The sequence below is a fragment of the Leptosomus discolor genome, chromosome 15, assembly GCF_034619465.1.
Source record: "Leptosomus discolor isolate bLepDis1 chromosome 15, bLepDis1.hap2, whole genome shotgun sequence".
Taxonomy (NCBI): Eukaryota; Metazoa; Chordata; class Aves; order Leptosomiformes; family Leptosomidae; genus Leptosomus; species Leptosomus discolor.
The window spans coordinates 5411502-5433524 of NC_141405.1; the positions used below are offsets into that span (position 1 = coordinate 5411502).

A 22023-nucleotide genomic window follows, 5' to 3' on the forward strand; every position below is an offset into this window, starting at 1 on the left:
GGCCCTGTGCCTGTTGCTCCAGCGTTGCCATGGCAACACCCCACTGTCTCCCCCGCCATGACACGGTGATGCCCCACCAGGGCCAGGCCGAGGGCACAGGGACCCTCAGACCTACCCAGGCTGGGTGACATGCAGCGCCGGGGCCCTACGTCTGCTACACCATGTCGGGGACCCTTTGGGGACCCTGAGCCAGCCCCAGCCCATGGGGGTCCCTGCAGCAACACTCTGTATCCCCCAGGGCCGTGGGGCACCCCCAGCACTGCCCCATGGCCCCCACACAGCCCCTTGTCACGTCCTACCATCCTGCCCGGTGGGTGGCTGGGTCAGCACCCCGAGGGGTCCATGTTGAGGGTGTTAGAGCCCCAGCCCCTGCCCTGTCCCCGCTGAGGGGGCTGGCCAGGGGTCAGAGCTGGCAGCACCAGGCACAGCCCAGGACAGTGCCTGCTGGTGGCCAGGGGCCTCGTGCAAGCACACCTGATATCTACCCACACCGGGGCCCTCTGGAGCACATCCCCGCAGCATCCACCGCCAGCCCGGCTGCCACCCCAAAGCTGGGGCACTGCCTGTGCCGCAGGGCCAAGCCTGCAGCCCCGTGCCCTGGTTACCCCCCTGTTCCCGCAGAGCCATGTGCGCCAGCCAGCAGCTCCCTGGCACACACGGACCCCCAGGACTGCTGGGCACGGCCCCTCCTCGGGAGGCAGCACAGCTCCTGGGACCCCCAGGGAGAGGCACAGGGCACCCACAGCCCCTGGGAGCAGGGCCAGCCCTGGCCCAAGGAGCCAGCTCCCACGGAACTGCCGTCAGCATCCTTTCCCATCACCACAGAGTCTCTGGAAGGGGACAGCCCGCTGACCCTCTACTGCCGTGCCCGCTGGCTGCTGGGGCTCTGGCTGTGCCCAGGGCTGAGGGCAGAGCCTCCACTCGCAGCAGGTGCCTGCGGGACATGGCACCCACCCTGCACCGGGCTGCAGGACAGGGCAGGCAAGAGGTGGGTGGCTTAGAGGAAGCTGCCCATGCCCCTCACCCCGGGGACCCTGCTGGGGCCACGGTGACAGTTGAGGGACCCCTCCCTGCCATGGCCTGGCACTGCCCACAGCGGATGCACCCCCGGGTGCACCCTGACAGCATCCCAGGGTGCACGTCTTGGCAGCACAGCCTGCACCCCCACACCCCCAGGTATAGCTCAGGCAGCGCAACCTGCACAATGCACACGCGTGTGCTTGCACTCACCAATACACACACATGGGCGCACACACACACACAGGGGCACAGACCTCGTCTGCCTGGCAGGAGCCGCCCGTTGCCAGTGACCAGTGGAACAAAGGTGCTGCCACAGCCCACCAGTCTGCACGCCCTGGGCAGAGAATCACAGCATCACAGGATGGTTTGGGCTGGAAGGGACCTTCAAAGGCCACCTAGTCCAGCCCCCTGCCACGAGCAGGGACGTCCCCAACTAGACCAGGTTGCTCAGAGCCCCTCCAACATGGCCTTGACAGTTTCCAGGGATGGGGCACCTGCACCTCCCCGGGCAGCCGGTCCCAGTGTCTCACCACCCTCAGCATAAACAGTTTGTTCCGTAGAGGTGTCTGGGGGGGCAGAGGCCAGTCTGGCCACAGCGTGAGTCCCTGGCCCTGGGGCTAACCCCAAGGTGTGGCATGGGGCCGGAGTGATGAATGGCCACCTGGTGCCTGACCTGGCCTGCCCTGGCGGCGGCACCCCCGTTGCTGCAGCCCCGCACCCCGCCACCTCGCAGTACTCCCACTTTATCAAGGGAATTGAGCACCACAAATTGGTTTTCTAAGTAGATTCTGCCCGCTGCCGTCCCCTCTTCCCACCACCTAATTCAATGATACAACACATACCTCTCTTCCTCCCACCATTTAATCTAATAAGCGCCATATCCGAGTCACAGGGAAAATAAACACTCGCCGAGTTTGATTTTTTACAGGTAAACAGCCTGATTTCTCTGCCCTGCGGCCTCACCCCTGTGCAGAGGCACCCCCGCCACCTGACTTCCACACTTCTCCTGCGCCGCCTCGCTGCCCTCACCCCCGTGGTTTGTTGTTAGTCTTTATAAAAATCACCTGTTTATAGAATGATTTTTGTACGGCATTTCATTAGAGTTCGAGTGACTGCTTCGCCTCTGGCTTTACAGCACCCAAGCCAAGAGAAAAACAAGGCCGCGGCCAGCGGGGTCAGGCTGCAGGACCCCCGTACGTGCCCTCGGGCTCGGGGACACGGTTGCAGCCCCCAGCCGGCCCCAGCCGAGGGGAGCAGTGCCAGGCTCCGCGGCAGCCGGCCGGCAGCCTGCCCGGCCTGGGGAGGAAGGGGGTGGGCAGCGCACAGAGCCCCCCGCACCGGGCCGGGAGCCTGGCCGGGAGCAAGCGGAGCCGGCTGCCCGGGGCTGGCACAGCGAGCCCGCCGGCCGCAGCTCCCCGTGCCGGAGCGCGGGGCACGACCCGCAGCCGGGGGGCGCGGGGGCAGCTCACCGCCGGTGGGCAGCCCTTGCCCGCGCACGCCGCCCCGTCCCGCTGCCCTTGCACCAGGCACCGCTCCCTCCTTCGGCACCCCCGAGGTGCGGGTGTCCCCAGCCGGCCGGCTGGGACAGGTCGCCTTCCTCCAGCGCCGCCGGCCCTAGCGGAGCCCCTTCCCGCCCCTCGGTACGGGACGCACGGACCCGGGGCTCCCGACGCCCTCAGGGCAGCGAGCCGGGGCAGCCCCGCTCGCCTGCCGGGCCCGTCCTGCAGGGACGGCCGAAGGAGAGGGGCCGTGACGGTGGTAACTGTCCCCTCTTGCCCCTGCTCCCCCCGAGCCACTCGCGGGGCCTGGCAGCATCGGGGCGAGGGAGTGGGCCCAGGGGCGGCTCCAGCAGAGGTGTCAGCGACGGGGGCCCAGGCACCGTCCCGCTGCGCCAGAACCGGGCAGCACAAGGCAGCACGGGCACACCCCGGGAATGTTGTGGCGATGGGAGGTAAACGGGGTCATGGCTGAGTGCAGAGATGCACTTGAGGAGAAATTCTAGCAATGCTAAGTATAGTTTAAATGCCATTAAAGCAGGGGAGGGAAGAGGATACGAGGGTATTAATAGTCTCAACATTTAAATCTTTGGTCCAGCGACAGCTCCTAGGATGCTGGCTCGCAGGAGGGCTGCCAGAGCCCAAGGGCATTGTGCTAGCAGCACGCAGTGCCAGGCTGCACATGCTTGCGGTGAAATTAAAAGCCCAGAGCAAGTGCAAGGGCAAGATCCCTTCTGGGAAAAAATACAAGAAATAGAAGTAAGAGGCAGCTTCTGCTCTCCGCCTTACTTCTCCGTAGGACTAGGTCAGGCCCGAAAAGGCATGGGAAGCTCTGGCCTCCATTGCCAGCACTGAAGTCTAAAATGGAAAACACAGGGCTCCAGCACCAAAATAGGAACATTTGGGAAGTCTGAAAAAGGGGAGAACAAGGGCCCTGCTGCAGCAAGGCCGCAGCACACGCAGGCCAGCAGTGGGCACACACGGCCTGCAGGCAGAGGCAGCCGAGGAACCAAGGGGGGATCGGGCAGGGGACAGCTCGCCAGGGCACCGCGGCCAAGACAACCCTCTCCCGGGCCTTGGCAGCACCAGGCTGGGCACGGCCCATCAGCACTGTCAGGAGCGGCCGGGCAGCATCCCCCATACTGCGGTGAAGAGCTGAGGGATCACCCTGCGCCCGGCTGAGGCAGCTCAACGGGGAGCAGGGGCTGCGGTGGGCAGTGTCACACAGAGGCAGACCCAAAAGGACACCAGCGTTTATTTACAACACTCCTCAAGTGACAGACAACAGAAAAAAAAGGGAACAGTATAGCTCGACGACTCAACAAAGGAAAGGTAACGGCAGCCCCAACTCCCCCCGCACCCCTCAGGAAGCCCACTGGCGCTGGGCAGTGCCCCCGGCAGCACCCTCCCTGTCGGCTCGGAGCACAGGCGGGCAGGGGGCCGCTCCCACCGCTCCCCACGGTCCTCCGCGGGCACAGAGAGGCGGCCGGCACGGCTGCTCTGCTCGGACGGGTGAGGACGGCAGAGTCGCTCTCCCTCGCTCAGAGGTGATGACGCAGAAACCACCTGGGCCTTGCCAGGAGTGAGGGTCCCAAGAAATCCCCCCCCCCCCCCCAGCACGAGTTACAGCGACCACGGCAGCTCCCCCACAGCGACACTGCTGCCAGCTGTGGAGGCCAGCTCTCTCCCAAGGGCGCACGTCTGGCAAACGATGTTAGCATGGAACAGCACGGCGCCACTCAGGCAGGGATGCCAACGAGCTGCTTTCCGCACAGTCAGCACCAGCCGCCCCCCACTGCTGCCACCTCCCATGGAGCTGCCAGAGCACTGAGGCAGGGCGGGGGGGGCTGAACGCAGCCCAGCACCCCCCTCCGGGAACCTCTCAGCCAGTGCTGCCACCCTGTCCCTCTCCACCTGCAGGCAGGGAGGAGCCGCTCCCCCTCCAGTGCCAGAGGGACCTGGCCCAATCTAAGCACAAAGAAAATCCGGCCTCGGACACTGTCCCACAAACTCTGGCAGCGCCGAGTCCCAAGCACCAACAGCCCAGGTACAAACTAAGCCTTCCCACAAGGGAGCAAGGAACAGCCAGAGCATGACCTGCCCAGCAGTCAGCTGCATGAGGGTGTTGAACTGGGGCTGCCTGTCTGTCCCGAGGCACCAGGACAGAATCAAGTCTCCTTTCTTCTCCCCTTGGCCCAGTCCAGCAGCTGTGGATCCCTGGTGCACAGGAGGGAGCAGAGAACTAGCGCTGCCTCTACCGACAACACAGCCGCCCTGCTCTGCCCTGCCGCACACCAGAGCCCAGGGAGGCCACGGACTCAGCGCACCAGGGGCAGAGATGGAAGGAGAACGGGAGATCTGTGAGCCCAACATGAAGTGGGGAAGGACAGCTTGTGGCCAGAGAAAGCTATGAGTAGGGGCCTGGAATCCTTTGCAACAGGCTCTGGGGCATCCTCAGTGAGCCCCTGAGCATCTTTGATTTCGGGTAGCTTCAGAGCCAGCCCCAAAGCTGACTGGCTCTCCGGCGGGCTTTTGGGAGTACAGACCAGAGGAGGAGATCAACACAAAATCTGAAATTAAATCTGCTTGAGGACCTTAGGAGACCAGCCGATCCGCAGGGAGGACCCGCCTTAGGACTTCTTTGCATCCTGTGTGTTCCTCCTCTTCAGATCACCCAGGTCGACAGGTTTAAACGCTGCAGGGAAGACAGGAGAAACTTTGGCGGCAGAGGCCGCATCATCGCAGCTCCCCGGGGCCGACCATCCCCTCCGGCAGGAGCCGGGGGAGAGTGTCCTCCGCCCCCCTCACCTTTGAGGCTAGGGTTCGGCATCTTCTCCACGTACTCCTCGACCAGGCCGCGCTCGGAGCCCATCTGGCTGCGCAGGTCGCGCTCCACGCACTGCCAGGCTGGGGGGACGCAGGTGAGGGGGCCGCCCGGCTCAGGCGGTGCCTGGGCACAGGCCTGGCTGCAGCCGGAGCCCCCCGGGACCCCCCCGAGCCCCGCGGCCTCCACCCCCGCTCACCCTCGTAGATGAAGCGCACGTTTTCCTCGTGGGCCGGCGTGAAGATCTCGCTGCCGGCGCCGGGGGAGCGCGGGCCGCCGCTCCGCTTGCCGTTGTAGACCACGCGGGACACGGGGGAGCTGAAAGCGAAGCGCGGGGCTGAGCCGGGCCCGGGGCCGCGGCTGGGCCCGGGTCCGGGCGGGGCTCACCTGGCCATGGCGTCGTCGGTGCGGCGGCGGCGCGGCTCGGCTCGGCGCGGCTGCGGGGAGAAAGGAGAGGGCGGCCAGGCCGGGGCTAGGCCGCGGGCCGCCCCCCGCCCGTCGCCATGGCAACGCGCGCCCCTCACCTGGGCCCTGCTCCCGCCTCCGCTCGCCCTCGGGCCGCGACGGAAGCGCCGCAGCGCGCAGGCGCAGCCCCGCCCCCGCCCGGGCTGGCCCCGCCCACCCCCGGCCCGACGTCACCCCCGCCGCGGCCCAGCCTCTGTCCCGCCCCGGCCCGACGCGGACCGCGCACGGAGCGGCGGAGGCGGTTGTCCGAGATGCTTTATTGGAAAAGTACAAAGCGGCGCCCGAGACGCGGCACCGAGCGAGCCCCCTCCCGGCCGCCGGCCCAGGCCCAGCCCAGGCCCAGCCCCAGCCCCGGCCCTCGGGCCGGCGCAGCCCCGCCGCCCCAGCCCCTGAGGCCGGCTTCTCGCCGCGCCCCGCCTCAGTCCATCGTGGTGGCCTGGAAGAGCTCCACCAGGTCCTTGTACTCGGGGTCGATGAGGTCCGAGGGCTTCTCTCCGGCGTCGGTGGTGGCCTCCAGGCTGGCCCCGAGGGAGAGGAGGTACCTGCAGGAGAAGGGGCTGAGCCGGCGGGGCCCGGGCAAACCCCGCCAGCTCGCGGGGCTGCCCCTGAGCCAATCACCGTGCCGCGGGCACAGCTGCAGGCAGCTTCAAGGCCCGGGCAGGCCCGCAGGTACCGGGCACCCTCCTAGAAGGAGGCACCCGGAGCCGACTCCAGCCCAGTACTTCTCGGGGCTCTGCCACACAGGGGTGTCCTGCCGCAGCCCGGACAAGGTGCTCCTCACCTGGCGATGTCAGCGTAGCCGTCGCTGCAGGCCATGTGCAGTGGCGTCCAGCCATTCTCGTCTTTCTGGTGGATGTCAGCGCCGTATTTCACCAGGAGCTTGACGCAGTCCAGGTTTCCAGTAAGCACAGCTTCGTGGAGGGCTGCCATGCCTAGAAGGAAAGGATTTGTCAGCCCTGGACTGGGGAAGGAGTCTTAATGCTGAGCTTACAAGTGCAGGTTATCCACAGCCCAGGAAGGAGGGGCACCAGCAAACCCTCATTATCAGGGAGATGAGTTTGGGGAAAGAAACAAAGACTGAGGAAGCAGGAGGAGCTGCCACAGGTTTCTGTTCCCCTTCTACAGCGTAACTACCCTATCTAAGATGGCGTAGCGCCCACCTCCCCACCGGGCCAGCAGAACAGGTTAAGGGAGAGGAGCCGCCCTCTCCTGCAGAGCTCCTGGCCAGCCGCCTGACCCGAGTCCTGCCCAGGACTCACCTGGGGACACGAGAAGAGTGTCTCCAGGGTCCTGCTCTGTCCAAGTTTCAGAAGCTCCTTACAGAGTGAGAAATGAAGCAATCAGTGTGGACAGGAGGAAGCCCAGGGTCATCTGAGACCCTGTCTCCGTGGCCATGTGACAGCAGAAGCTGAAGCCAAGCACAAGAAAGGGACAACTCTGGGCTCTGCACCAGCCCGTGGGGATCAAGGCATTCCATAAACAGTTGCTAGTGAGGCTGGGTGCAAACACAACACAATGCCTCCCCCACACACAGACATGCCGCAAGTCCACGGATCCAGACGTGCCAGAGAGAGCAGCGTTTGAGAGAAATGGACAGAGCCAGGAACAAAACGCGGAGCCTTGCTTCTCCCTGCTGTTTCCCCAAACCGGGGCGGGAGGCAGGAGCCCCCCTGTCCTGCCCAGAGCTCCACAGACCATCCTGTGCTCACTGTTGTGTTTCCAGGTCCCATCACACAGCAGGGGCACTGTTGTGCCTCGAAGGGGCTCGGGGGCAAGGTGCTCCCCTTCGCGCAGCGTATGCTGACCACGCTGTTGAGGGGAGATGTTGGAGTGCTGGCGCAGGGCTCTCTTGGACCCTGCTTGGCAATGCTGGGGGCACTGCTTCTCACCAGGGAAGAAAACGACTCGATTCCAAGCTGTCACCCTGCCGAAGGTGGCCCACATCCTAGCTTTGGCCGCTCGGCTCGCTCTCGTCTCCCTCGCGGCCCAGCTGAGCTGTGCCGCCATGCCGACTCCAGCTCTGCCAACCCCGGCAGCACTCACCAGAAGGGTAGATGGTGTCCAGTGTCACCTTCCTGGCACGTATGAACCTGCCCACCTGCTCCAGGTCCCCCTGCCTGATGTGGTCCTGAAAGACGACGTCATTGGGGAAGCGCACGGTGCGCGAGGCTCGCAGTCTCTGGGCATACCGACTGTACCGGGGCATTGGGGCTGGGTAATAGTCCTTCATGCTGATCGCAGCCTTCAGGGGCAGCCAAGGAAGAGGAGGAGCAGAGGCATGGGGGGCTGTAGGAGCAGCCGGAGTTGCTTAGTGCTTGGCCCTACCACTCGCTGGACTCGAAGCGCTGCTTTCTCCTCTTCTGCCCGTCAGGTCTCTCCTCGCCTCGGAGGTGCGATGGCACCCACACTGCTGCGCTCCCTCTGCACTCGTGTCCCCGTGGGTGCGAGTCCCCCGGCACTGGCAACGAAACGGCAGCCGCTGGCTCTCCCTACGCTCCCATGCTGCACGCAGGACGTGGCGCTGGGCACCCGCAGCTCGCCTGCAGGCCCTTGGCCCAGGACTGGTGGTTCTCCAGGGGTGTCGCGTTATATAGGCTCCCGTGGGCTATTTTGAGGACATGCAGCTCATGCTATTTGCCATGATACTTCGTAATCGAGCTGCCCAGGCCTGCAGCCTCCCACTTTTGGGCAGAAGTTGGTGTCTCATCTTACCACCCACCTGTTGAAGTGCCCATCTGAGGGGTCAAATCTACTCTTGCTTTTGCATGGATAGCCCTTCAGAGGAGCCCAAGGGCCTGAAAGCAGAACTTCCCAGCAGCCAGCCCTCACACACGCACGTGTCAGGGAAAAGACACACGCACGATCACCAAGTGAGGGGAACCAGCCACTGCCCTGACCAGCCAGCGCAGTGCAGACATGTCAGAGCCATGGTGCCAAATACGTTCAGAGCTCAGTCCCTCTCCTGTAGTTGCATCAGACACCCTGAAAGGAGCTGTGCTGCCTGGCATGGCTGCGATGCAGCGCACAGCTGAGCGCTGAGGACACCGCCAGCAAGCTGGGAATCGCCTGTGCCCTTGCGAGGACAGAGGTGCTGCTGGTGCTCTTGATGCAGCCACAGAGCCAGGAGCCTACAGTGCCAGTCCAGGGTGTTCAAGGTCCTACTTCAAACCTGGCACCAGCTGCAACATCAGGGCAGGCTTCTACAGAAGCACCTCAGCGCCGCTGAAGAGCAGCGCCACCACCAGACGGTTCCTGCACTCGTTACTCGCCAGCTGCAGCTGTCAAAGGCCCAAAACAGACCAGCCACCACAGAGGAGTATTTCAGGTCCAGCAAGGGTTCAAGCAACAACAGCTCCTCTGTGCTTTTTCCCCATCAGTCTGGTCATTTCAGATACACGAGCATACTGCGCTCTGTTTCATGCTGATGGGGTTTGTCCAGGCTGCTGTGTCAGGAAAAATCCCTGTCCCGCATTAGGAGTCACAGAGATTTCATTCTGGCCCTGCTGCAGCAGACCCTTGTCCTGAACCCCTGCCAGCAGCAAGGCTGACAGCTCCATCAGCCGCACACCTGAGAACCACTGCTCTTGTTTATCTTCTGGCAGATGCACCAATCTTTTTGCCGAGCACCTCTGCTCATGGTGACATCAGGCAGGACGCCATGCAATAGGAGGCTGAGCTATCTGCTGTGGAGACAACGTTTTTAGCCCGCTTGCTTGGAACAGCAATTAGCTGTGTACACAGGATGACTCTGATGGAGTCCTGCTCCGCCAAGAGGAGCCTTGGTGTAGGAGACAGGCCCCCCATCCTCTGAGCTGGTCTCAGACCATGAACAGGAGAACCCCTGCAGAGCTCAGCCTTGTTCACACTTTAACTGGCTCCACAAAATGGACCTTTCTGAGCCAAGTCCTAGCCAGCACCTTCCAGTGGAACTACTTGCTGGCAGTGCTCTCCTCCGCCCCACCCCAAACACAAGGCGCACAAGGTCACAGCCCTGGGGAGGCATCTTCAAAGATCCTTCTCAGGCAGCCGCACGTAACCGCCACAAACACGGCTGACAGGCAGCAGAGAGCACCATTTTCTGATCCCCAGACAGCGGTTGCCTGTTCAGCCCCAGCCCTGGCACCACCCTGCCAAAGGTTCCTGCACACCCGGCTGGGGCTCTGCTCCCGGGGAAGCCACAGCAGGACGCTGGCACTGCAGACAAGCGCTGTACAGCGCTCCTGTTGCACCACCCCAGTGCACCCACGTGCAGTGATGGGCAGCCATAGCCTCCCGAGCTGCCCTCTAGCTTCACCATGCCCCCCATGTGACATTTATAGCATGTTTTCTTACAAAAATACTTCCAGCAGTAAGCAACTGGTTTGGAAATAGCAATGTAGCTCACTGGGTCATGTGAGCCTGACTCGCAGAGCTACAGGCAGCCCCAGGTTTCCCGGTAGGCAAATTCCTCCGTTAACTGCTCAGGAGCACTGAGGCCCTCTCACCTCAAGCCAGCTGGCAAGCAGAGCCGCTTATTCTCAGAGCCCCATGTCCCCTCACTGCAGACAGAGCTGTGAGCGCTCTGCCCGCCCAAGCTGATTTGATCTGGACAGGACATGGTCACCTCGAAGTTCTTTTCCTCACAACACAAGTTTCTTCAGGTTAAGGTACTAGAAGCCACCTGCAAAACTGGAAGCATCCAGAGTGTAGTTTCTCTCAAAAATGTGGTATTTAGTCAAAGTTTAAGAAAGCTGACAAACGCCATTTTGACAGAGTCCCTTGAGAATCACCCTAGAACTCTGATCTTCCAGGTCAGGTTCAAATATATTCATTCTATATCCCAATCAAGACAAAAAGACAGTGTAGTATTAAAATCTCAACTTTATTTGGCCAACAAATTCAGTTCCAATGTTACTGTAGCGGAATGCTAAGGACCAGCCTGACGCAGCTCAGGCCTTTGAGGCACTCCCCTATTCAAGTTCCTCCCCAAAACCCAGTAATTGCAAGTGTCCTGTTTGATCTATTTTATCAGGCCCCCCCACACCATCCACCTGCCTGGTCAACCCATTCAAAATAATGCATGGAAAGTGATTGCAGAACAGTCCTGCACTCGATCAGAAGGATGGCAACGCAGCTAGGTCTCATCTAAGCTGGTAAGCCAGCGACCACCTCCACCCCCAGAGCCTGCCACAGCCAGTGCACACAGTATTCCACCCTTCCAGGTGTTTGGAGGAGTCATCTCCAAGTGTCTTAAAGCAGAGGGAAAGGAAACATCTGGCCCACATGAGGAGAAGCACCTTCATACACACCTTTCACCAGGATGCCATCAGCCTACTGCCTCTTCCCCTGCATATACCAAAGGCTGACTGCAGGGAAGAACAGCTGAGCCCATTAAGGACCCTGCCAGGTGCAGAAATCAACTACAGACTGTAATTTTAAAAGAAAAAAGGAAAAAAGCAGCTTTCTTGGAAGATGTTAGTGGCAAGGCTCCAGAGTGTTGGGCCACCGAACTCATGCTACTGCTCCACAATCTGCTTCTACCCAGAAGAACAGAATACTTCAAACAAAAGCTGTGTACAAAAAAAGTACATCACAATAAAAAAAGAAAAGCCCAGCTGGCTGGGCTGGCTACCTAGTGACAGATCCCTTCTCGAAAGCGGAAAGAAAGAAAAGACAGTCAAGTGTACAGACAAGTGAGGGTAAAGTGTTACTTTAAAAGCCAATCCCTGGATTTCCAGTCATTCACCTTCTGCTTTAAATCTTAATGGGTTTCTGCCTCACTGGGCTGCATAACAGCAGCCAATTTAGTGTCTGATTTTTTGGGTGACGTAGATCAGTCTTCTCTTTACAATTCATCCTTTTGGATTTTCTGCTCATCATCATCACCTTCCTCAAGGTCTGTTTCTTCATCTGTCTCCACATCCTCCAGATCCTGTAGAGGTTACAAGAGACAGCTATGGGTTTCTGGCACATGAGGCAGACCCAAAACCAAGCACAGAACAGCACCTCTGATCTGCTCACTACTCTCCATGGCCACATTATCAGAACATCAAGACTTCTACTGAGAGCTCTGAATTCAGGATATTAAGGATTAGAAACCCCCAGAAGCTGGTACCTGCACCTGTAACACACTCCCACCCCCAGCAGGTGAAGAGCTTCCAACTAGATATACTGCATGTGATGTTCATCATGCCAGTCATATTCCAGGCACTGAGCAGGAATTCTACACTAAGGACAAGCCCTCTAAGTACTCCAGCAGTTTGCACAACCACCAGAGACAGCTTGTGCTAATTGAGAGGTTATAATACCAACAGTTTCCAGGCATTTGTGTTTAAGCCTCCCAAGAACTGAGGTGTTCTCAATAAAACGAGTCCATTACAGGCCAATGGCCAGCCAGGTGCCACTGAACAGGTCGTATTTTATGATGTGGGCACTTTTGCTTACCAACTATGTCCTTTCCTGCCATGTAACAATAAATGATGGCCCACAGTACGGTATCAATATTACTCACATCATCAGCTGCTGCCCCATCCTGACCTCCGCTCTCCAAGAATTTTTTGAAGCCTTCTAGTGTCCTCTCCCCATTATAGTCAATTACCTACACAGGAAAAAACACCAAGATAATGGTTATGGGCACCTACAGAACCACGCCCCTGGAGAGGAGAATTCTTTCTGAGCAACAGTTAACATGCCAAGCAAAAGGGAATTTAAAAATTCACCTTCACCCATATGAGACGAAGGAAAACAGCTCAGCCACTAGACTTCAGAGATCACTGCGAGGAAAGAATAGCCTACAGATGAGCACACTGTCCTCCGCTATGCTCCCTCTCTCCCCATTCCCACTTCCCACCCCCACCAAACTCTTTCCTACAGCCCAGCCCCCCACACAGGGTCTCGGATGTCCTGTAGACTTGATGTGTTCATCCCTACAGAATGGAGAGCCCTCCCAAAGGCCTCGTCCAAAACGGAACCCAAGCAGGCAGCTACACATCCCAAGGGCTCCCTTGGTGAGTGATCTGTGCCATGGCCAGCTGCCCCCTTACATTTCTGCCAGAGCCTGCCGGGAAGAACTTGAGTGTGGGGAAGCTGTGGATTTTCACTGCCTCTACTTCATTGGCCGTCGAATCCATCTTGGCAATGACAATGTTCTCATGGTCCCTGTAGGTCTCTCCCAGCTTGTCCCAGATAGGAGCCAGCTGCTTACAGTGACCACACCAGGGGGCATCTGTAAGTCACAAACACAGCTAGCACCAACAGCCCAAGGAGTTACCACCACCCCCCCCAGCCCCCCTGCCAGGCCATTCACACACATCTTTTCAACCCAGGCACTCCCTTCATGGCTTGGATTCTGTAAAACACTTTCTCCCCAGTCCTGGCCTGCAGTACTTTGGCACTTCTTTCACACCAGTTACTTTGAATCAGCTGTTGAAAGACACTTACAGAACTCTACAAAGACATTCTTATTCTCATCAAAAGCAACTTCTTCAAAGTTCTTCCCAACTAGAACTTTGACAGGCTGCTTGTCCCAGTCTTCAGGAAGATCTTGACTCATCAGGTGGGGCTGGAATAAGAAGTGAAATGCAGAGAAGTTGTTTGCTGCACAGCTGCTTGGAACTGACATGCAATCACACATCCTGGAAAACCCAAGTTTAACCACCCCCCTCAGTGCCTCAGTCATAGGCTGTGAGCAATCAGATGAATCAGTCACTTCCACTTCGGCTTCCAGAAAGCCTCCCTCCCACCTTGAACGAGCAGGAATGCCAGGTGCTCTTGTGCAGAGAGCTGCAATTGAGCTCTGTAGGAAGGAAACAATACTGCTGACAGGACCATTCGCACAGGATTGAGTTTAGCTCAACAGTCACTACTGCAGGAAGCTGCACATGGCTCCCCCAGCAGATCAGAGCCAAAAGCTCTCCAAGCTGTGCCATGCACATTCCCTCCTTCCACAGACAGCTGGGTAAAGAGCAGTTACCACAAGCAGCAGGAAGAGCAGGCCCTGACTGTACTCAGGTGCCAGCACATAGCTTGCATTCCTACAGTCTTCATGCCCCAGTAGTTCTGTGCTGAGGATGAAAGGCAGAACAAAGCCTGCTAGATATTCTGTACATTAGTTGGAAGGAGTCTCTCCAGATGACTCACACAACTCCTCAGAGGGAGATCTTTTTATGCTTGCTTAGCCAGTAGGTTTACCACCAGCACCATTTATCTTCGTTACCTTGATCTTGCCCTCTAGGAACTTATTACAGAACTCTTTGATCTTGTCTGCTGTGAGGTCATCTGATTCAGGTTTGTATTTGGTCATTTCTTCCTCCAGTGTGATCAGACGTACAGCTGGACATTCTTCCTTCTTCAGGCCAAAAAACTCCAAAATCCTCTGGTTGTCGCTGTGGTCACTGTCTATGAAGATGAACAGGATCTTTGGAGGAAAAAGCCAAAGGCAGTATGGTGAAGACGAGCCCCTCTTGCTGATCGATACTTGACACACACACTGGCACGGGCAGCAGCTGAACTGGCCCCTCTTCCTTCTCCAAGCCCACTACAAGGGCACCCTGTCAGAGTGCAAACCCTGGAGCCACAACAGCTCCAGCAGCACGGACACAGACCTGGCACCCCTGCTGATTACGGCAGAGCCAGATTTACATCCACAAGAAGGAAAAGCAGGAGTTAACTGCTGCTCCTTCAGCAGGTATGCAAGCCAGTGACTCTGTCACCTGCTATCAAGAGACACAGGCAGAGAGCACACCAGCTTCAAGCCCTCCTCCACAGCTGTTAAGCAGATACAGAGCTACACTTCTCTGCAGGAGGTAGTCATTTTAACTCAACCCAAGAAATCCATCTCACCTTCCCTTTGAAGTTTCCAGCTGCACTCTTGAAGTTATCCAGTTTCTCCTGATAGTCTGAAACACTTTTTGGTAGGAACAGCAGAATATGAGTCTTTATCTCTCCTCCAAAGATTTTAGGAGCGGTCTGAGGAGCAGAAAGTAAACTTTACTTTTTGAAGTGAGGTACATCAGTGTCAAGACCAACTTGGCTCTGCTATTCTGACTCGACCACAGGAGCCCCCAACACCACAGGGCTGCGCTGAACAGCAAGCTTACGCCTCCTTTCCCTTGTGTTCTTCACAGTTCTCCACAACCCCAAACTAGCATCAGCTCCAAGATAAAACATGACCACACAACCTACGATTTAAGCTCGGCTGTATTCATACAGTAGCCACGGGAAGAGGCCTTACCAGCATCTAAAGACCCACCTGTTCAGTGAACTCTATGACCAGAGGCAACGCATTAGATTTAATGAAGTTCAGCAAATTATCTTTTGTGATATCCCCTTCATAGTTGTTACGGCCTTCATCAAACTGCAAAACCAGATATTCTTGCATTAGAACATTTCCATATCCTGTACAAATCTTTCAAGCAAGATGCATTCACACCAGAGTCACTGCCCCAAGGGATCTCAGCTGTGCTTGCTAAGAGCAGACTTCCATCTCCCAACAAGATCACCACACGCTCACACAAGATCTGGATCAAGGTGTTCATCCTCCCAGTGAGCAAAGCCTTCAGTCACCCCCGAGCAGCAGCCAGACATTCAACCTAGATCTTAGCTTCATCCTGCACAGCATGAAATGACATGTGGGGCAGGTCACCAAGAAGGGCTTTTAACAGCTGCCTCACAGAAGGCGTCAGGCAGAGCAGCAAGAAGCTCCCAGAGCACAGGCAGCCTTCTGCTCTGCTGGCACAAGCGGCATCAGAGCAGACGCCCACACCTTCACCGGGCAGCACCACAAACGGAGCCTGACGGCGGCCGCACTGCAAGGACAGAGTCACTCACTCGGCCCTGGGGGCTGTTTGTCGCTACCATTGGAGGCAACAGCACACATGGAACATGCACATCGCACTGGGGCGCCAGATGCCTTGGATATTAGGGCGTCCCCTGTATCCCTGACCAGGGTTCTCAGAGCCCTCTCTGGCAGCCTGCAGAGGGATCAGCTGGAGAGGACCATCACGGTTACAGGAAGGATGTGCAGGGTAACACAGTGGTCCCGTGGCAGGGCAATGCTCGAGTTACTGGCAGCAGCCAGAGAGTGGACTCAGATAACCTTCTGCTGGAGGAAGCATACCAGTCTCAGCTGAACAGCTGAGCAAAACACTTAACATTGGAAATTAACTTTGCACGTACTTTAAAGAGCACTGAACATCACTGAGGCACTTTCAGAACAGTCATTCGAGGGGCTTTGCAAGTCTGGAGAACTCACAAACAGCAAGATGAGAATGACTAGCCAAGCCCTCTCAGTTTAGACCCAGCTAACTGCAGGAAGCTGAGCCAAAGTCCAAAAACGTATTTGTTGGTAAAATAAACCATCTGGTTCTTATGCCCTGGTATGTGGTTACCGTTGGTGCTTATTTTCACCTTGGTTTGGGGACACACACACACACACAACACTTAAGACCTCTCATGGCACTGCCATGACATTGCACCAAAACAGGAACAAGGAGCAATGCTCACAGGCTGAGCAGAGCACTTCTGCAGCACCCCAGCCCTCCAGTGGCTCATGAACAGCCTTTCAGATCAAGGTTCCTCCTTCCCAAGACACCTGACAGAGAAGCTGCCAGATGCAGAATTGCTTTTCATTCCAGACATACCCAAGGTGATCACACTTATGGAAAACAGCCTGAAAACTCCTTTGCTGATAAAGGCTGGTCCTGACATTGCCCCAGTTCTCCAGAAGCAGAGGAAACCTTAACAGAGCTCACAGGACTTAAGGGTTAGAGGAGAGTGAGTCAGATCAAGTCCATTCTACAGAGAGCTACACGTGAGAATGCGTACCAGTAACCAACCAAGAGCCAGGGTACAACTGGTCAGTGCTGGAAGCCCTGGCTGTAACCAGCCACTTCAAGACAGTCTCGTGCGTTGCCCTGCTGGGAGCCCAATGCTGGCACCCTGCAGCCCCAAAGGGATCCTCAGTTTGAGAGGGACATTTCTATTTGGACTGCAGCATTTGCCAGAGGACACGACCAAGAGCCAAGAAAACCCTGCAAAACAGCCATGGCAGCCAGCACTGGCCACAACAGAGCACACACAGAGCTACACATGTGAGAGCAGCAAGATACAGGTAGTAAGTCAGCCAAGAACAAAATACTGTTCTCCTACCACCCACCCAACTCCTAGTTGCAAAGCATTTTGAACTCATTAGCCAGATAATTTACTTGTGCCCTCAGACATATTGATCTGATAGACCTTTGGCTGAGAATTTCAGTCTACAAGCTTCTAGCACCAAAGAAGTGACTACAGTTTCAGAGGTGTAGTGGAATAAAATATTCTATTTTAGCTGAACAAAGAATGAAATAAGAAGTCCTTCCAACTCTTTAGTCTGTCTTGGATCAAACTGGTCAGACTGATGACAGATGTAGTAAGCCTGAACCTAAAGCAGCTCTCCATCCTGCCTCACCATACCCAGGCATGCAGCACCACCAAGTCTAAGGAACCTCTACTTGACTTCTCAAACCTAGAACTTCATCCCAGTGACTTGGATTTTAATAGTACAAGGCATCAGGAGGTTTATTTCTGATGCTGCAGGTGGCCAGCATCCTTCTGCACATAACACAGCTGCCCCAGCCGCATCAGCTGAACTGCAGATCCCCTCAGGAACACCGCTGAAGCATGTTGCCGTGCGACCCGCAGTAGCGTGAGACAGAGCAGCCCTCAGATGCAGCCGTCGACCGACTGCAGCAAAGGTCGATAGCAAGTATGGCTAAAGGCAGCTCTGCTGGGCCACCAGCACAGAGCGCCATGGCAAGCCATCAAGAACAGGGCTACCCTTCTGTTTGGCACCCTCAGAGTTTGGGGAGGGGCACGGGGGGCCTCACTAGTTACAGCCATGAATATTTCAGGTTGCACTGACCATTGCTGCACTGCGGGCAGATACCTCAGCAACAGGGAAGCAAGCAAAGCAACAGCTCGGATTCAAAGCCCAGCAGCACCGGGCTGGGAGGCCAACAAGGCTGCGGACTGCGGGCCCCTCGGCTGCCGGTGGGCCCTGCAAAGCGACCCTGGGCTCTGCCACTTAGCAAAGGGGCCCTGGGCTCCGCTCTTCTCCCCCGCAGGCTCTGAGGCTTGGGAACAGCCAGACTGGCAGCACAGGATCTTTTGCTATTTCATCCAAGGCTGCCCTCACTTGAATCTGACTAATTAGAGAAAAGGTAAGAAGAGGGAGAAGACTCAAGCAGGGTGCTCATGCTTTGCACCAACCAGTACCTTCTTGAAAAGGACCACGCCGTCCTTGCTGAGCTGGTACTTGGTGAAGACATCCGCACTGGAGGAAATCCCAAAAGGAATGTCATCCACAGCTTCTGCTGCCAACAAGAACTCCTTCGCAGCCTCTGATGTCAAGTCCTGGAGAATAAAGAACGGTGTCTCACGTGGGACACGTCAAACATCCCAGGGCATACAAGCCAGAGAACCGGAAGATCAAGTAAGGCAGGACAGCGAGTGTTTCACAACTCAGGGAGAGCCTTCCCCAGCTGCCGGCTCCCCATGGGGCAGAAAGCAGGGAAGGCCCTAGACACATACAAGAGCTTCTCAAACAGAGGCACAAACTCTACCTTAAAGAAACCAATCACAACCACTTCGCTGGAGTCCACCAACGTCTCTGCTGCAGCAGCATCCGTCAGGGTGGCTGCAGCCGGGCCAGTGCGCTTCTTCAGCCAGTTGACAATATCGTCCGCTTCTCTCCCAGCTACACCAGAAAGATAAGAACACCGATTCACTTCTTCCCTTGACTAAGTTTAAGAACACAAACCCCCAAAACTGAGATAAGACCGTTTAGCAGCTGGCTGAGAGGTCAGGAAGAACTACGTTACTGTTTACGCAACTCTTCCTTTCACTCCTAGTGTAATTAAGCTAATCCCTAATTGTTACGTCAAGGTACAAGGGGCTCCCAGGGATCCATTCTCCTCTTGCTTCTAGCCCAAGCACATCCTTAAACTTTGACCAGCAATACAACACTTCTCTAAGATACTAGTATTTCTCACATAAATGTATCACTTTGAGAGGAAAAAATTCATGTTCCAGACATTACGCTCAGCATCCAGCACAATGTGGCTTTGTTTAGCCAAACTGCTTGTCTTGGTCTTCCTTGCACCTCTGTCTTACATCTTGTGCACCCAACTGGCCAAGGTTGGTTTTTTCCAGTTCTGGGTACTACATTGCTCAAGTAAAGTCAAGCTGAGCAACAAATCCAGCTTGGATTGCTTTGCTTTCCTACACCAAATCAATCCCACCTGCTTTAGCTCACATCAGGGATTTCCCCAGCTGGAGGTGAGAAAGCCTGTGAGAGGCAGGCTCACTCCTTGCCACCCCAAGCACAACACCTACCGCCACGGGGCCGCTCCCTGGGCCACTGTCACGGTGGACCTTGTCCAGCCACACCGGCACGTACAGGAGCACAGGGCCACGGGTGAGGACCTGCCGCCACGTCGCTGCCCTCTGCACCCAGGCAGCAGGGCCCAGCGCCCCGGCTCACCTGTGTACTCCTTGGGAGCAGCCTTGTCACCATTCCTGAAGAACTTGATGGTGGGGTAGCCGCGCACACCGAACTGCTGCGCCAGCTCCGACTCCTCCGTGGCGTCCACCTTGGCCAGCCGGATCTCTGAGCCCTCCGCCTTCAGCTTCGCCGCCGCCTTGGCGTACTCGGGTGCCAGCGCTTTGCAGTGCCCGCACCACGGGGCGTCTGCGGGACAGGCCGTCAGCTCCGGCCGCAGCCCCCGCTCCCGCCCACGACGCCCCCACGGCCCGCCCAGGCTCAGGGAGCCTCGCGAGCGGCCACGGGGCTGGGCCAAGGGCGGCGCAGAACCCGCACCCCGGTTCCGGCGGCCTCCCCGGCCAGGCCCGGCCCCACACGGCCGCCGGCAGCGGCCCTCCCCGCGGCCCCGGGAGAGCCCGGTCCCTCAGCACCCCCTCCCCGGCTCCTCGGTCGCGCCCTCGGCCCCGGGCCGTCGCCCGCCCCCTCCTCCCGGCCCGGCGCTCCCCGCCCCGGCCCCGCCGCGCTCACAGAACTCGACGAGCAGGTAGCGGTGCGCCGCCAGCGCCTGCTCGAAAGAGGCGGCGCGCAGCACCAGGACGCCATCCTCCTCCTCCTCCTCTGGGGCCGCGGCGGAGGCGCCAGGGCGGGCGGGCGGCGGCAGGAGGAGGCAGAGCAGCGCCACGATCGCACGGAGCCCCGCCATGGCGCTGATGGCGGCGGATCGGGACGGGACGGGCGTGCGGCAGCGGCGCCGCCTCCGCTTATAAACCCGCCTCCCCCGGTCGCCGCCGCGCCCCATTGGCCGTGCCGCGCTGCGCTGCCGCCGCCCGCCATTGGCTCGGCCCGCCGCCCGGGCGGCCGCGCGTCTCCTATTCGCCGACGGGCCGGGCACGCCTCCCGCCCGCCGCCGCGGGTTGGCCGCTGGCCTCGCTTCCCTCCTGCCAGCCGCCATTGGGCCCTGTCCCCGCTGCGTCGCTCGCGATTGGTCAGCGCCACCCCGCCTCGCGCGGCCGCCTGCCCTCGAACGTGGCACTCGGGCGGCCCCGGCGGGTGGGCACTGCGCCTGCGCGCGGCGGGGCGCGCGTGGTGGCTTCTGACTGGGCCGCGTCCACCGCTCCTTGACCCGGCCCGGAAGGGAAAGGGGCTCTTCCGGCGGCCGCGGAGGGAAAGTCAGCGGCGCACGTGACGCTGCGGGACACGTCAGGGCGCGCGAGGCCGCCGGTCAGGGCGAGGCGCGAGAGAGCCGGCCCCGGCGCCGCCCCCGCGGGCACCGGCCAGCGCTCAGGGCCGGCCCCGGCCCGCTCCGCGGGGGCCTCCAGCCACTCGGTGTCATGGCAGCAGCGCAGCCCCACTGCCCCCCCCCCCCCCCCCCCCCCCCCGCTCTCGGCTGCCCTCCCCCCCAGCCCTCAGCTCCCTCCGGGCCAGGCCCGTGGCTGGCACTGGGCACTGCTGCGGCTTGGGACCCCATTCCATTTGACTGCAACCTCGGCGGCCCCGGGGACAGACAGATGGCGGGGGCGGGGGAGCTCAGCGCAGCCTTTAGGTCCCACCGAACGCGCTTTCCCATGCAGAGAGCGGCACGATGGCGTGCTCAGGGCGGGGCGAGGGGGAGGCTCCTCGTCTCCCCATGCGCTGTGCGCCGTGTCTGCTAAGGGACCCCTGAGAAGCCAGTCTCAGGACCGCAGCAGGGGAACATCCCGTTGCGCCACTCCCTGCTCTGCTCAGTCACCTCCTGCTGTGGCGCAAGAATCGGTCACCGGGTCCCGGTCGCTCCCAGGGCTGGGCTAGGGGAGGGGAGTCCCGGGCAGGCAGCGGCTGGCCTTTGCTGGCGGTGTTTGCCCTGCCCGCCCCGGGCTGCGCAGGGATGCTGCGGGCCCTGCTGCACCCACCAGCTGCCCAGCCGGGGACAGGCTCTGTCCAGGCTCCCCAGCTGCACCCTGTGGATCTGCCAGCTCAGTGGCCACCAGCAAAGCAGAGCTGCTGCTCTTTGCTCCCCTCCCACTTCCCCTGGGAGGGGCTGGGCTTGGTGCCTGCCAGTTCTCCATAGATAACCTGGTCCTGTGAGTGCTGCCGTTGAGCTTTGGCCAGGGGCAGAACTGGATGCCTCTCTCGGGCCTGGATCGCGTCCAGCGAGATTTCAGGTGGCAAAGCTGCAGCAACCAAAGCAGTGAGTGCACAGTGGCCACTGCTTGGGGCTATGCGGGCACCGGCGTGTCGGGCTGCCAGAGCGGGGAATCAGCTGCTGCCAGAATGAGATCCTGCCTTAATGCTTGGACGCCTTGGAGCCCATCTGGTTCCACGGGCAAGGGAGCACTTGGGAGCCATTGCCCTGAGTGACCCAGCTTGCTGCCCTGCCGGAGGGCTCTGCAGCAATGCTCCCTGCTGAAGGGGCCGGGCTCCACATCGGTGCAGTCTGTGCCAGCAGACCCTCACCTGTCACCTGGCAGAGGCAGGCTGAGCCATCAGCCGAGGGCACGCGGCTTGTCCTGCTGCTGGGAGGTTTCTGGGGCTCGTAGCCATGAGACGTCTTCCCACGTGGGTGGAGGCAGTGGGGCCCGGCACGGCACTGGCCACCGGTGCGTGTGCCTGGCAGCTCTGGCGAGGCCAGTGGTGCTCGCCAGCACCTTGCGGGTGCTGCAACGCTCTTGTTCTCATTTTTGGTGCTGGCCAGGGACAACAGTGTCCTCATACCTGCCTTCCAGTGCCCCGCGAACAGAGCA

At 59.1% G+C, this 22023-nt stretch overlaps 3 protein-coding genes across 3 annotated transcripts; all 3 read right to left on the minus strand.

Annotated features, from left to right (window-relative positions):
• Nucleotides 1-4123: 4123 nt before the first annotated feature.
• Nucleotides 4124-5735, minus strand: MCRIP1 (MAPK regulated corepressor interacting protein 1). The gene is made up of 4 exons (XM_086473505.1): nucleotides 5728-5735; nucleotides 5540-5658; nucleotides 5325-5423; nucleotides 4124-5211 (listed from the first exon to the last, which is right to left on the minus strand). The coding sequence occupies exons 1-4, from the start codon at nucleotides 5733-5735 to the stop codon at nucleotides 5147-5149; spliced, it is 291 nt and encodes a 96-aa protein (XP_086329631.1). The 3' UTR covers nucleotides 4124-5146.
• A 488-nt stretch (nucleotides 5736-6223) lies between these two features.
• On the minus strand, nucleotides 6224-8059 carry PPP1R27 (protein phosphatase 1 regulatory subunit 27). The gene is made up of 3 exons (XM_009953399.2): nucleotides 7849-8059; nucleotides 6587-6737; nucleotides 6224-6347 (listed from the first exon to the last, which is right to left on the minus strand). The coding sequence occupies exons 1-3, from the start codon at nucleotides 8033-8035 to the stop codon at nucleotides 6224-6226; spliced, it is 462 nt and encodes a 153-aa protein (XP_009951701.1). The 5' UTR covers nucleotides 8036-8059.
• Nucleotides 8060-10647: 2588 nt separating this feature from the next.
• On the minus strand, nucleotides 10648-20006 carry P4HB (prolyl 4-hydroxylase subunit beta). The gene is made up of 11 exons (XM_086473552.1): nucleotides 19832-20006; nucleotides 19304-19510; nucleotides 18384-18517; nucleotides 18037-18174; nucleotides 15035-15139; nucleotides 14626-14751; nucleotides 14000-14200; nucleotides 13225-13345; nucleotides 12828-13009; nucleotides 12296-12382; nucleotides 10648-11716 (listed from the first exon to the last, which is right to left on the minus strand). The coding sequence occupies exons 1-11, from the start codon at nucleotides 20004-20006 to the stop codon at nucleotides 11630-11632; spliced, it is 1563 nt and encodes a 520-aa protein (XP_086329678.1). The 3' UTR covers nucleotides 10648-11629.
• Nucleotides 20007-22023: the final 2017 nt, after the last annotated feature.